At 38.3% G+C, this 14,724-nt stretch overlaps 1 protein-coding gene across 1 annotated transcript in view; it reads left to right on the top strand.

Moving 5' to 3' along the window:
* Positions 1-14,724, top strand: part of TM9SF2 (transmembrane 9 superfamily member 2) — a 59,879-nt gene that overhangs the window by 25,558 nt on the left and 19,597 nt on the right. Inside the window, exons 5-10 of the mRNA XM_032314597.1 lie at positions 369-498; positions 1,517-1,641; positions 3,436-3,547; positions 5,221-5,300; positions 6,079-6,187; positions 13,009-13,141. Coding sequence (XP_032170488.1) covers positions 369-498; positions 1,517-1,641; positions 3,436-3,547; positions 5,221-5,300; positions 6,079-6,187; positions 13,009-13,141 — 689 coding nt within the window. The remainder of the gene's footprint in view (positions 1-368; positions 499-1,516; positions 1,642-3,435; positions 3,548-5,220; positions 5,301-6,078; positions 6,188-13,008; positions 13,142-14,724) is intronic.

Raw genomic sequence — 14,724 nt, 5'->3', positions numbered from 1 at the left:
CTTTGCACCCGACTTAGAGCTTTGAGTATTTTGCTAAAGGTAAATTTGCTAAAGTTAAAGGTAAAGATACTCTGTATCTAGGTAATGATATTGTTAAATGAGCAACTGCAGTAGACTTAATTTATCAAATTCCCTTTTCTACATACATTTATAGTTTCAGAGAAGCTATAAAGTTTTTTTCTTCAGTGTAGTGTATCAAATATTGACATAATGCTGTAGTTATGAAATACACTACATCTTATCAAAACTCTTATTGTAATTTTGACATCTTAAGGCATTTAGAGACATTTAAATTTTATGAGCTGGTAACAATTTCGGGCACTATTTCTTAGTCATGTTTGATGATTTCTAACTTATTTTGTGCATAGGATTGTGGATAATATGCCTGTAACCTGGTGTTATGATGTTGAAGATGGTCAGAGGTTCTGCAATCCTGGATTTCCCATTGGCTGTTATATTACAGATAAAGGCCATGCAAAAGATGCCTGTGTTATTAATGTAAGTTCGTGAAAAACTCTATGCTATTTAAAAAAAAATTTTTTTTTTTAAGGATTCAGTCTTTACCTGGACAAAATTTGTTATATTCATTGGATGAATACAGTTCAGATGTTCTGAAGCACAGCTACTTAGATCTTAAAGCTTGACCCCATTAACAGTGTATAAATTTAATTCTAAAACCAAACTAATTGAGATTTAGTTCAGTATTCACTGAGAGTGTCTGTTATATGCTAAGGGCTGGGACTTTGTATGTCCTGATGCTATTCAAAGTCACACTCATAAATCTTACATATATTTTTTAATAAGTAGATTAGTGGAGTACCAGAAAGACTTCATTATAAGTTCATGAAATTTATATGATAAATTTAAGTCCATAAAACATTATATTGCAAAAGTCTGGTATTATAACTTTTTAAAAGGTAAATGCCTTTATGACCCTTCTTTTATATTTAAAAATAGTAGGAAAGTGAGGATGTTAATACAGAAAGTATTAAAATTATTGGGAGTATATATTAAATGTGTAATCAGGTCAGTCAGATTTAATCTCTTAATATGACTTGATGGCAGAAGTTAGCATAAGCTTGATCATGAAACTGGTTACATTGGCTAATGCTTTTGGGAAAATTGACCAGAAACACTTGAATCATTTATTGGTTTAGTCTGAAGTTATAAAACTTGCAAGGAGGAAGAGTGTTGAAATGTATAAGATTTAGCATGCTCATAACATGTAATATTTTAAAATTTATTTTCTTTTATTATAAGTGGAGAAATAGAAAATATTAGATGTGTTCTTTTTAACAGGTACCTACATTTATGTAAGAATTAAAGTATTAAAGAAACATAATTTGTACTCTGCCAGTTATTTTTGGTTTATAGAGTTTAAGCTTAAATCTTAAACGTTTTTATGGGGAAGGATTAAAACTTTAAGCTCAAAATTTCCTACTTGTTGTGCCTCATTTTAAAGTTTTGTTTTGACTCCTGTATAGCCAGTTTTCTACCTTTAAGTTCTGTTCCACAGTCAGAATTCCATGAAAGAGATACATTTTACATCTTCAACCACGTTGACATCAAAATATACTATCATGTTGTTGAAACTGGGTCCATGGGAGCAAGATTAGTGGCTGCCAAACTTGAACCAAAAAGGTAACTATGCAAATAGGTCAAAAACTTAAAAACTGTAGGCGTGCCTATCCGGTTCAGTCGGAAGAGCATGTGGCTCTTGATCTTGAGTTTGGGAGTTTGAGCCCCACACTGGGTTCAGAAGTTACTTAAAGGAGGGCATATGGCTGGCACCTTGGAGCATGGAACTCTTGATCTCAGGGTCATGCGTTCAACGCCCATTTTGGGAATACAGCTTACTTAAAAAATTAAATTAAATAAAAAGAAATTAAAAAGTAAGTAAACGTCAGTGAAATTATTTCCAAAGAATAAATATTGGGTCCCAGTTAACATTTTTCTTTTATCAGTATTCTGACATATAATCTGGCATTTCAGGATTGATTTTACTAAAATTCTCTTTAGTGTGATTTGTTATTGAGTTGTGGGTTGTCCAGAGAAATCATACAGATACTTTTTTTCCTGTTATCGTAAGTGTCCAAACCTAAGTGCCTTTTTCTTTTGTTTTTTAGTCAGGAAGTTTTGACAGCTTTTCTGTGTCAACTTGGGAGTAGAGAATGTAAGTGGTTGGGATAGTGTTTATTTTATAGTAGGAAAGCGTTGCCTCTAATATTTGCAACTTGACCTCTCATCGGAGGCCCAAATGAGGTGATTCTATTTTTTTTAAGTAATCTCTGCACTCAGTGTGGGGCTCAAACTTACAACCCTGAGATCAAGAGTCCCACAATCTACTGACTGAGCCAGCCAGGCGCCTCCTCGAATGAGATGATGAATGCTATCGTTTCTAAAATCTCCACGCACTGTTAGATGCCTTTGTGTGACAAGTCATTGAAATTGGGTCTCTTCAGATTGTCAGTATTTTTAGTATGAAAGTACCTGTCAGTTATTTGTGAAGATCTTTTTTTGATTATTTCATTTTTTTTTAAATGTTCTCCCCTCGGCACCCCAACCCTGCCACTGAACTAACACTTTTCCCATGCCACTGCTGGGAAAGAAATGCATGCCTCGGTGCCTGCGTGCTTCAGCTGGTTGAGCCTGGTACTCCTGATTTCAGCTCAAGTCATGGTCTCAGGGTCATGGGATCCAGCTTTACGTGGGGCTCCATGCTCAGCGCTGAGTCTTCAGCTTAAGATTCCCTCTCTCCCTCTCCCCCTCCTGCTGCTCTCACAGCACACACACTCTCTCTCTCTCTCAAAATAAAATAAATAAAATCTTAAAAAAAAAAAAATTCTCAAAAAAAAAAAATTCTCTCAGTCTCTCGCTGCCCTTCCCCCATCTAACATGTGGTCTCTCAGAAAAAAATGCATTCCATTATAAGAGGGCAGTTAATTTAAACTCCCTCAGTGTTTATTTTTGTTTGTTTGTTTTTTAAGATATTTATTTATTTATGAAGATTTATTTCAGAGAGAGCCCACTTGTGTGAAATGGGGAAGGGAGAGAGGGAGAGGGAAACAGACTCCACGCTGAGTAGGGGGCCATATGTGGGATTTGATCCCAGGATCCTAACATCATAATTTGAGCCGAAATCAAGAGTTGGGTGCTTAACCAACTGAGCCACCCAGGTGCCCCCTTTTTAAAGATATTTAATGCTCTTCAGGTATAGTGCTTTTAAAAGTTTGTTTCAAATTTTGAAAAACTTCTTACACATACTTGTAACTAAGTTCCTTACTCATATAAATAAATATACCATTAAATGTGACATGAGTAATTTTGCCTTTGACTATAGTAGCATGGTAAAATATGTACAGAATCTGTAGTCTTTAACTTCATTTTTTAAAACTGTACTTTATCAACATCTTGCCAAAATGTTTCTTCCCGCAGCTTCAAGCATACCCATATAGATAAACCAGACTGCTCTGGACCCCCCATGGATATAAGTAACAAGGCTTCTGGAGAGATCAAAATTGCCTATACTTACTCTGTTAGCTTCCAGGTGAGTTTGTTTGTATCTCTAGTATAACTCAAGAAATTGATTTTAAATTCATACTACTTAAACTAATTAAAAATATTAATGATTAACCTTGTCACATAGACAAGCTTTTAATGAGCTGATTTGGAATAGTTTGTCAGTGCACCAGGCAACATAGTCGCACTCAAAACTAAGTCTCCATTTAAATGAGAAGTAGAGTAAATTGGAGAATTGAACCTGATTAAATGTTAAGTCAGAAGAGATACATAAAAGATTAAAGGTAGAAAATAGGCATAGAGAATGGTATGAAAATGTCAAAGACTTATGTAGCAAGCATTTGGGAAAGCAACACTATTTTAAAGTCCAGATTAGTATAAACTTCAATGGAGAATTTCCTCTTAGTGGATGATTTATATAGGTTCTTAGTGAATTAAAGGGAGTGTTTTCATTAATTGAGAAGTTTCTTAGGAGGAAAGTAAAAGTTCACTTTATGAGAATCTGAGGCAATGTTTTACCTCTACATTTTTTTTTTTTTTTTTTTAAGATTATTTGAGGGAGAGGGGCACCTGAGTGGCTTAGTGGGTTAAAGCCTCTGCCTTCGGCTCGGGTCATGATCCCAGGGTCCTGGGATCGAGCCCCACGTCGGGCTCTCAGCTCAGCGGGGAGCCTGCTTCCCTTCCTCTCTCTCTGCCTGCCTCTCTGCCTACTTGTGATCTCTGTCTGTCAAATAAATAAATAAAATCTTTAAAAAAAACAAAAAGATAGGGCGCCTAGGTGGCTCAGTGGGTTAAGCCGCTGCCTTCAGCTCAGGTCATGATCTCAGGGTCCTGGGATCGAGTCCCACATCAGGCTCTCTGCTCGGCAGGGAGCCTGCTTCCTCCTCTCTCTCTGCCTGCCTCTCTGCCTACTTGTGATCTCTCTCTCTCTCTGTCAAATAAATAAATAATCTTAAAAAAAAAAAAAAAGATTATTTGGGGGGAGAGAGCGCACGTGTGTGTGGGAGGGAGGTAGATAGAGGGAGAGTCTTAAGGTGACTCCACACTGAGTGCGGAGCCCGACTCAGGGCTCAGTCTCACCACCCTGAGATCACAACCAGGAGTCAGATGTTTAGCCAGCTGCACCAGCCAGGTGCCCCTCCACCTCTATTTCTAATAAACTGTTTTGGTGGTAAAGTATAGTTGTGATGTTTACTCTCCCCATATAGTCATTTTGCAAACCTAGTGCAATAAACACTATAAAATTTCTTTCTAGGTAGTAAGAGCTCATTGCAGGTGACACCTGCCAGATGCTCAGTGCGACTCTGGTGTCTCATAAGTATCAATAGATGGCATCAAAGAGAATAAAACAGGAGTTCTACCACTCAGTCTTCTGAAAGAAAATTAAAAAGTACAGCTCTGAGTTTTAATATCTAAAATAAACTTTTGTTAGTTAAAATTTAAAGCAAGACTTTAAAAAAAATACAGGTAACTAGGTACTTTTAGGAACTTTTATTATTTGTTATTGCTGAATCTCATTTTGATTTTCCAAAGACTTGAGTTAGAGCTAAACTCTGAAACTCATGACTAATCCAAATTATGATAATGAGAAATTATATTTGTTAACTGAATGGAAGGTCAAGCTATGAGTGGAAGTGTTTGGATTCTTAATATACTTTGTCAGCAAATGCTTATTTAAAGAGTTTTGTTTTATCTCCTTAGGAAGATAAAAACATCAGATGGGCATCTAGATGGGACTATATTCTGGAATCTATGCCTCATACCCACATTCAGTGGTTTAGGTAAGAACACAGAGTTAATCCACTTCATGCTCTGGCTTACTCTATGTTTTGTCCCTTTGAACATATCCTTCATTCTCTAATTCTCTCTAGTTCTCCGGAAGTCTGGACTTTTGAATTGGATAGACTTGTGTTCAGTCCTGGCCAGGTCACTGCGAATTAGGCTAGGGCACCCATTTATTCACAGTCTGTTTCTTTATCTGGAAATACCTGCCTCATGAGAGACTGTCCCTGTGGATAGAAGGAGAATGAGTGAAACAGAACATTTGAGCACCTTACCTGAAATGGAAGAAGCCACTGCTCATGTTACGACTATTTTTATTATTATTATTATTATTATCATCATCATCATCATCATCAAAGCATGACTCAAAATTTTTATCTGGAGAGTTGTTCATGTGGCGTCACTCTCCTTTTTCTGCTTTGTTGACTACCTTTTGACACTCAGTAACTTAACAGAGTAAATGTCTGTGTCATAAATTTCTTGAAGACACCGACCTTTGTTGGTCCCTGTGGCTTGCAGTGTATTTATTTGGGCATAGTCCTTAATTAATCATGTGGACCACAGACAAATTCTAGTCCTCAACGGATTATGGTAAGATTATTATGATAAGTATATAAAGTTCTGTATCCACTAGAAGGACACAGAACAAAGTTCATTGAATCTGTTGGATTTTAGCTCAAATTTAGATTGTGATCAATACTGTTTTAATGTTACTGAATAAATATTTTTAAAAGGAAATAAAGCTACAGATTAATCCTGAAATGTTTATTTCTGCAGCATCATGAATTCCCTGGTCATTGTCCTCTTCTTGTCTGGAATGGTGGCTATGATTATGCTACGGACACTGCATAAAGATATTGCCAGATATAATCAGATGGATTCTACAGTGAGTGAAACAATTGACCTGTTCTTTGGTCTGCTAAGGATAGTCTTTATTTTGTTCTTTGGAAAAAGTTGAAATAATGGCTTTAGACAGAATCTTTCTTCTAAAAAGTTACCTTGAATTCACCTTTTCAAATAAGAAAATGATCCTTAAGAATTGGTGTTCTCTAGCAGTGTCGCGCTCCAGCACTCAGAGCTGCACTGCTCACGGCCCCGTCTGTGTTGGTGGACTGGGGCGGAGTGGGTGTAGGCGCACAGCTCCAGGTCTGTCCCTGTTCTCACGTACGTGCTGTCAACTCTCAGATTTTCCATTCCCAGCCTGCACCCAGCTTGTGAAACAGCAAAGTTGAGTGGAATAATTCCCAAGCAATTTTTGTGTGTGTTTAACGTTTTTTAAATTAATTTTCACTGAATTTTATGATTTCAACCTTTTGATATATTCAAAGTAATTTAATGTCCCAATCTCATTTATTCTCAAAACACTTCTTACATAATGTTATATACCTTTCATATTTTTTTATTGTGTAGCAGCTCTTTAATAAAATTCCACAAGAATTCCTAGTGACTTGTAATGGATACAAAACACTCAGATTTCATTGCTTTCTTTTCCCCAACTTCTTAGCCTTTTCCCCATAATTTTTCTATCCTAATTAGAAAAAGAATATATTTATGTTTATAAGCTTTTAAGCATTTTATGCTGCAGTCTCTTTCCCATTATTTTTACTGATTATTTTATTAAATATTTTATTAAAATAATTTCAAAATACTCTTCATAATTGGCAATTTCAAATGATCGATGAGGTAGTGGTATTTTCTCCTTTATTTGTACCAAGGTGCTGTGGGAGCTGAGAGGCCATGGCACCCCTGCTTTCTCTCTTGCTCCCATTCTTTTTCCTTCCCTGACCGTAGTGGTCCGAGCAAGTCTGTTCAGGCATAATTTAGGTCATTGACTCCTGACCACAGCCTCTAGTGGCTTCCCATTTCATTCAGAGTGAAAACCAGAGTCTTTTTTTTAAGATTTTATTTATTTTTTCATGAGAGAGAGAGAGAGGCAGAGGGGGAAGCAGGCTACTCGCTGAGCTGGGAGCCTGATGTGGGACTCGATGCCAGGACCCTGGGATCATGACCTGGGCGGAAGGCAGACACTCAACGACTGAGCAACCCAGGTGCCCGAAAGCCAGCATTTTTACAAGGATCTGTAGGCCCTGTAGTGCCCCCTTGGAGCTCTGCTCCAGCCATACTGGCCTCCTTGCTGTTCCTCAGGCGTGTCAGGCATGTTCTCACACCTCCGGCCTTTACACTTGCTTTTCTCCACCTCACATGTTACTTACTCCCTCATGTATTTACATAGCTCCCTGACCTACTCAGTCATTACTGAAATAGGATCTTCCCAGTGAGACCCTCCTGACCATCAGATTAAAATTACACCTCCGTGGCCCCATACACATTTATACCTTCTACGTTTTCTCTGGAGCACTTACCATCGTCTGATGTACTCTATATTTTACTTACTTATTTCGTTAATTATCTGGCTTCCCAGTATGAATACATATTCAAGAGGGATTTTTCTGTTTTACTCACTATAGTATCTCTGGTGTTTTAAACAGTGCTGTGCCTTTATAGTTGGTGCTCAGTAAATGTTTGTTGAATGAATGGGTGGATGAGTCATTCTTTGATGTACTAGCCTCCTTGATGCATTGCCGGGCTCATGATAGGTATAAAGGTATCCAAGGATTATCTTCCAACTCTAACCTACTCCCTGCAAAAGTGAGCTGAGACCAGAGCAGGAAGCAATGCAGGCACAAGAGGATGGAGTTTTCCTTTGAGTCAGTCCTTACATAAAGTGTCCAACCAATTGGGAGACTAAACCTTGGGTCAGTACAAGGGAATTAACCTGTCTCCTCCTGTATTAAGCATGGATTCTTGAAGGGGAGAAAAATGATTCTAGGTTAGTAAGTGCCTTCTGATTCTTGTCAGAATCAAGTAGAAAATCCTTTGAGGTAAAGTCTCCCAAATTTAGGTTTGTAGAATTCCCCCAATTGGCGCCTGGGTGGCCCAGTCGGTTGGTTGAGCATCTGACTCTTGATTTTGGTTCGGGTCATGATCTCAGGGTCATGAGGTCGAGCCTCATGTTGGGCTCTGTGCTTGGCGGGGAGTCTGCTTTCCCAAGTCTGTCTCTTCCTCTTCCCTCAAACCACCCCCCTTCTCTATAATAAATAAATCAATCTTAAAAAGTGATCTATTAGAAATGCACAAAAATCTACATTAAACAACAAGTTTAGAACCCCCCACCCCGAAGATTTCAGATACTACCAACTCTTAACTACAGAGTATAAATGAATATAAAGTGTTTGAAAAAATAAGAGGAATATTTAGACAAAGGAAACACAGTATGTCCCAAGCAGAAGAAATAAAGAGAAATCCACATCTAAATCAACCATGACAAAACCATAGAACACCAGAGGAAAAAAGATCTTAGAATCAGCCAGAGGCTGGGGGAAACAATTAAAAGAAAAACAATTAAATTGGAAATGGAAGCTCAGAGATAAAACATCTTTAAACAGTCAGAGATACTAACTGTTTACATGGAATCATGTACCCAGAGAAGGTATCTTTCAAGAATAAGGGTGAAAGACCTTTTTCAGGTGCACAGAAGTAGTGCACCACAGACCATTACTGAAGGAATAGCCGTAGAAGTAAACGTGAGCAGCGAATCAGTCAATCCATTGATCGATCAGACCTGAAGAAATTTTTATAGAAGTACTTCAGCAGAAAATAAATAAATAAAAACCAATCCTAAAGAGATATTTAGCAAGATGGGTGAACAAAAAGATTCCAAGTAAACATTTTCTGTTTATAATAATAGTCTAAATTTGGAGATAGCGAAAGTGTGTCAGCAGAGAAAAAACAAATTTGATGTATAGTATTGGATGAAGTGGGTGGCCATCTGGTTAAAAAATAAAGTAGATTCCAACCTTATTCCTTATGTTAAATGAAAATGTAAAACTATAAAATACTGGAACACATGAGAAGTTATTTTTAAATCTTGGAGAAGGGTAGAATTTTTTAAGTACCACAGAGAGCCAGAAGTTATAAAAGAAATGATTGCTCTATGATTACATGTTTAAAAAATTTGAATAGGAAGAAATACCTGCTTGCTTGGCGGGGGGCCTGCTTTTCCCTCTTCCTGCAGCTCTGCCTCTTGTGTGCACGTGTGCTCTCTCTCTCACTCTCTCTGACAAATAAATAAAATCTTCAAAAAAAAAAAAACCCACACAGATGGTTCTTAAACATAGGAAAAGATGTAGCATCATTCATAATAAGAGAAATGCAAAATAAAACTGCAGTGCAAGGTCGTTTGCTCCTCTGGCACCCTGGCAGAAATTAAAATGTTTGATCATGTGTTGGGGATTGTATCTATTTGATACATAGTTTATGTGAATGTAAATTGGTGTAACTTACAAAAGCCACTTTGGCAGTGTTCATTTACAATATAAATAGTTTGGCCCAACAATTCAGTTCTTAGAAACTAACTTGGATGCAAAGGTTTTTATTACTACTGCTATTTTTTTATTTTAAAACTATATTATTCCTTATAATAACTAAAGATTTTAAAGAAACACAAATACTCATTAATAGGGGACTGATTTTATCAATTATAGAATGTCCTTGCAGTAAAATACAGTGTAATCATTAAAAAGAATGAGGTAATTCTATATCTACAAAAGTGGAAGCTGTTCCATGATATTATTAGACTAAAACAGCAAGGTGTGAAATAATGCATATAATATGCTACCATTCATGCAAAATGAGAAAAGGTGTTCATGCATTTCCTTATGTATAAGTAGAGTATCTCTGCAAGGATAATAAGAAACTAGTCACATTTGTTTTCTCCAAAGAAGGGGGACTTGGCCCTTTATGGGAAACTTAGTTTTCACTTAACTCTGAAATTTTTACTGCTTTTTCAGTAAAAAAAAAAAAAAGTGATCAGAAATGTCTCTCGTCTGTAATACTACGCCACCTAAAAGAAGAGGTGAATGTACTTTTTTCCCCTCATACTTTTTATGTAAACATTCACAGAAGTACAGAGATTAGTATACCTATCACCGTGATCAAACAGTTCTCAGCTCATGTTTAGTCTTTTTTAGAATCCCACCAGCTCCTCTCTTTCACTTATTTTGAAGCCAGGCCCTAATATAATTTTATTTTATCCATTTAGAGCCCATGTACTTTTTTTTTTAAGATTTTATTTATTTATTTGACAGAGAGATATAGCAAGAGAGGGAACACAAGCAGAGGAGTGGGAGAGGGAGAAGCAGGCTTCCCACTGAGCAGGGAGCCCGATGCAGGGTTTGATCCCAGGACCTGACCTGAGCTGAAGGCAGTCACTTAACCAGCTGAGCCACCCAAGCCCCTCAGAACCCATGTACTTTTTTTTTTTTTTAATTCCTTTTCAGCATAACAGTATTCATTGTTTTTGCACCACACCCAGTGCTCCATGCAATCCGTGCCCTCTCTAGTACCCACCACCTGGTTCCCCCAACCTCCCACCCCCCACCCCTTCAGAATCCTCAGATTGTTTTTCAGAGTCCATAGTCTTTCATGGTTCACTTCCCCTTCCAATTTCCCTCAACTCCATTCTCCTCTCCATCTCCCCATGTCCTCCATGCTATTTGTTATGCTCCACAAATAAGTGAAACCATATGATAATTGACTCTCCCGGCTTGACTTATTTCACTCAGCATAATCTCTTCCAGTCCCGTCCATGTTGCTACAAAAGTTGGGTATTCATCTTTTCTGATGGAGGCATAATACTCTGTAGTGTATATGGACCACATCTTGCTTATCCATTCGTCCGTTGAAGGGCATCTTGGTTCTTTCCACAGTTTGGCGACCATGGCCATTGCTGCTATAAACATTGGGGTACAGTTGGTCCTTCTTTTCATTATATCTGTATCTTTGGGGTAAATACCCAGTAGGGCAATTGCAGGGTCATGGGGAAGCTCTATTTTAATTTCTTGAGGAATCTTCACACCGTTCTCCAAAGTTGCTGTACCAACTTGCATTCCCACCAACAGTGTAAGAGGAGAACCCATGTACTTTTAATAAAATTTCAATTTTGTACATTCCTCAAAAATGACCAAGTAGAGTATAATTCTCTGGTGTATATGGAAGTATTTTGATTTTTACTGTTGTCTTATATTACCATTTTTTTTTTATTTTTTTTTTTTTAAAAGATTTTATTTATTTATTTGACAGAGAGAAATCACAAGTAGACGGAGAGGCAGGCAGAGAGAGAGAGAGGGAAGCAGGCCCCTGCTGAGCAGAGAGCCCTATGTGGGACTCGATCCCAGGACCCTGAGATCATGACCTGAGCCGAAGGCAGCGGCTTAACCCACTGAGCCACCCAGGCGCCCCTTATATTACCATTTTAAAAGCAGGATAAGTACCTATATAAAAGTTTCCATGTTTCAAATTTCAGTTGATTTATATTTACTAAAAAATACATTATCAATAGCATTGTCTGCTGCTCTCACAAAGATAGAAGTTTGGGAACTTGGGGTAGAGATGCATCCTGAGGAAATGTTGAGAAATGAGGCTGAAAAAGTAACAGGGCCCAGAGTTTGAAGGACTTGTAAGCAGCATTTGAAGGTCACAGGGAAACTCCTAAAGAATTTGAAACAGCACCGCATAGCCACGTTTGTGATGTAGAAAATCACTTTGAATGTTAAGTGAAAATCATTCAGAGCGGGGCAAGATTGAAGGTACAGAAACCAGTCCAGAGGTGGTTATGGGATTCCCAGAGATAGGATGGTGGCAGGAAAGAAAAAAGGAGCTGGACAGACAGATACAGTGGGTGTTTAGAAGGTGGGATGAAATACTGATGGCCTGGTTGACTGTGGAGAAGGTGGAAGAGGGAAAGAGAACAAATGACCCAGTGTTTGGTCCAAAACACCCAGTTGGTTAAGGGACCCTGCTGGATGACGTATTGACAAGTAGCTGAATAGAAGCAAGGGCAGGAACTCAGAGGTCAGTGTGGCGTATATTGCGGTAGCCAGCTAAGAGGTGATGACCTGAACCGAGGGCTAGTGTTGGATTTTGCTGAAATATTTTGGAGGCAGAGCTGAAGATTTGTTTAAGGACTATATTCAAGGTGTGATAAAAAGGAAGGAATGAAGGAGGATTCCAAGGTTTGGGGAACCGAAGGACTGGCAAGATGGAGCTTTTACCACTAGGTGACCAGGGGTAGGGGGGTGTTGCTGCAGAAGGAGTGTAGGTAGGGAGATGGAATCCATTCAGTTGTGGATAATTCAGTTCAGGATGCTTGTTACACAACCAGGTGGAATTGTGTATGTGTGTCTAGAGATCCGGGGAGCAGTTAGGGCTGGTGGCAAACTTATTCATATGCTCATAGCTAAGTCTACTCTACCCAGCAAAGTAGCTGTGAAACCTAATACTGTTCACTCATTTTGGAGATTAGTAAATGTAGATTAAGAAGGGTAGGGTATGAATAAAAATTAAGTTGAGTTGGATCATAAAACTTGACTAGAACTAAGTAAGTATCACATGGTTTTGTTTATCTTTTTGAGGTTTCTCAATATATTCTTATAGACCTTAACATACAACATTCCTTTAAAAAGCAATTCAGAAAAACTATACTATACCTCTAGGAGGCAAACTTCATAAAACTTTGGATTTGGAATAAATACTAACATTTGTTAAGTTTAAAAAAAAATTCTGTATCACCATATTCACCAGTGAACAAACTGTCTAGCTGTCCTGGTGATACCACATGTCAATTAAACAACTTCATTCCCTTTTTAGGAGGATGCCCAGGAAGAATTTGGCTGGAAACTAGTTCATGGTGATATATTCCGTCCTCCAAGGAAAGGGATGCTGCTCTCAGTCTTTCTTGGATCGGGAACACAGATTTTAATTATGACTTTTGTGACTCTATGTAAGTATTCAGTGAGAATTAAAAAGTAGAAAATACTTTTTCTAAATAATATTTGAGAACCAGTTTTCTGGGACACCTGGGTGACTCATTTGGTTAAGCATCCAACTCTTGATTTCAACTCAGGTCATGGTCTCCCTCTGTCCCTCCCCCTGCTTGCGCACTCAAGCGTTCTCTCTCTAACATAAATAGGTAAAATCTTAAAAAAACAAAAAACACAGAAACCAGTTTTCCTAAGTGTAACTAGGCCAGATTGTTTCTAAGAGTCCTTTTGGCTTTTAAAGCACTTTTAAGAGTGCTTTGGCTGTACGTTACTTGGAGGCAGGGTTGGCTGTGCCAGTAACCGGACTTCATATCACCCTTACGGCTGCATAGAGACCAAGCCTTTATCATGGATTTGGAGCCAAAGATGACGAGGTACCCGAAGGCCATCTGGGTCTGAGTCTGGGTGGCTTGGAACCAAGGTCATGCACGTTGACTCTGCCACCCACCAGGAGCAGTATGATTAGGATTCCAAGGTGTTTTGGGCTTCCCCTGAGAAAAAAAGGAGAAGAGGGAATGGGACAGGAAGCTTTTTGTAGACCTTCCTCATCATGGAAGGATTTAGGAAGCAAGACCTTTCTTTCACTAGCAAGGGTCAGGAGAGATCTTCCTACACACACACACAGGGGTCAGGAGAGATCTTCACACATACACACACACACACACACACACACCTCTCCTCTCTGTGCCCCCCGAAAATCTTCAGAAATGCTGTTACTTAAATTTTTGTCAGTTAAGACAACTTTTTTTTAATAGCCCCTCCTCCGCCCTCAGAGTTATAGATCAGCCACAGGGGTGGTTCTGAGGCTGCTGTATAGGAATACAGTATTTCTGCAGTTTTCTTAATTGTAAGAGAAAAAAAGGTTTATGAATAGGGTTTTCTGAATTTTGCTTTGATTTTCCTTATGTTTCCTTAGTTGGTGCCTTCTGATGAACAGTAATGAATGAATTATTGCTGGAAGAATTCAGAAATCCCTGACCTTTTAATAATTTTTTATTTTTTAATGAACATTTGTTCTTATGTTTGATTGCGTATTAAATATGTAATACTAAAGTCATTTTACATTAGTAAAATTTTCCACATTTTTATGATGGAACTATATAAATGCTTTATAAAGAGGCTTCTCAATTCCAAATGTTGGGCACCTGAATAAGTTTGAGAACCACTGAGTTACACCTCTAGGCTTACTTTAAAGACTAATCTGACAATTAACTGGAGCATGTATCTTTATCTGCTTAGGTAGGAAGATGCAGCTGTGGTGAGTAGGCCTAGAATTCTTAGGTATATTATGCGGAACCGGGTAGGCTGGGAGAAGGCATCATGACAGAGGTTTGGACACAGCAGGAGGACGGACGGCATGAAGGCATTAGATCCTCAGAGACCTGGGTAGAGCTGGAGCAGAGTGGATGCTTCAGGATGAAATTCTGCTTGAAGATTTTGTTGGGAGCTGCCGTCTGTCATCATCTGGTTCTTGTTGGGGTCTGCTAGAAAGTGAATTCATGAGGAAGGAAGGTTTCAGAGAGCCTAGGGATCATTTTCTCTA

Source organism: Mustela erminea, chromosome 15 (genome assembly GCF_009829155.1).
Source record: "Mustela erminea isolate mMusErm1 chromosome 15, mMusErm1.Pri, whole genome shotgun sequence".
Taxonomy (NCBI): Eukaryota; Metazoa; Chordata; class Mammalia; order Carnivora; family Mustelidae; genus Mustela; species Mustela erminea.
The sequence above is the reverse complement of the archived record's forward strand: the minus strand, read 5'-3'. Positions and strand labels throughout refer to the sequence as shown.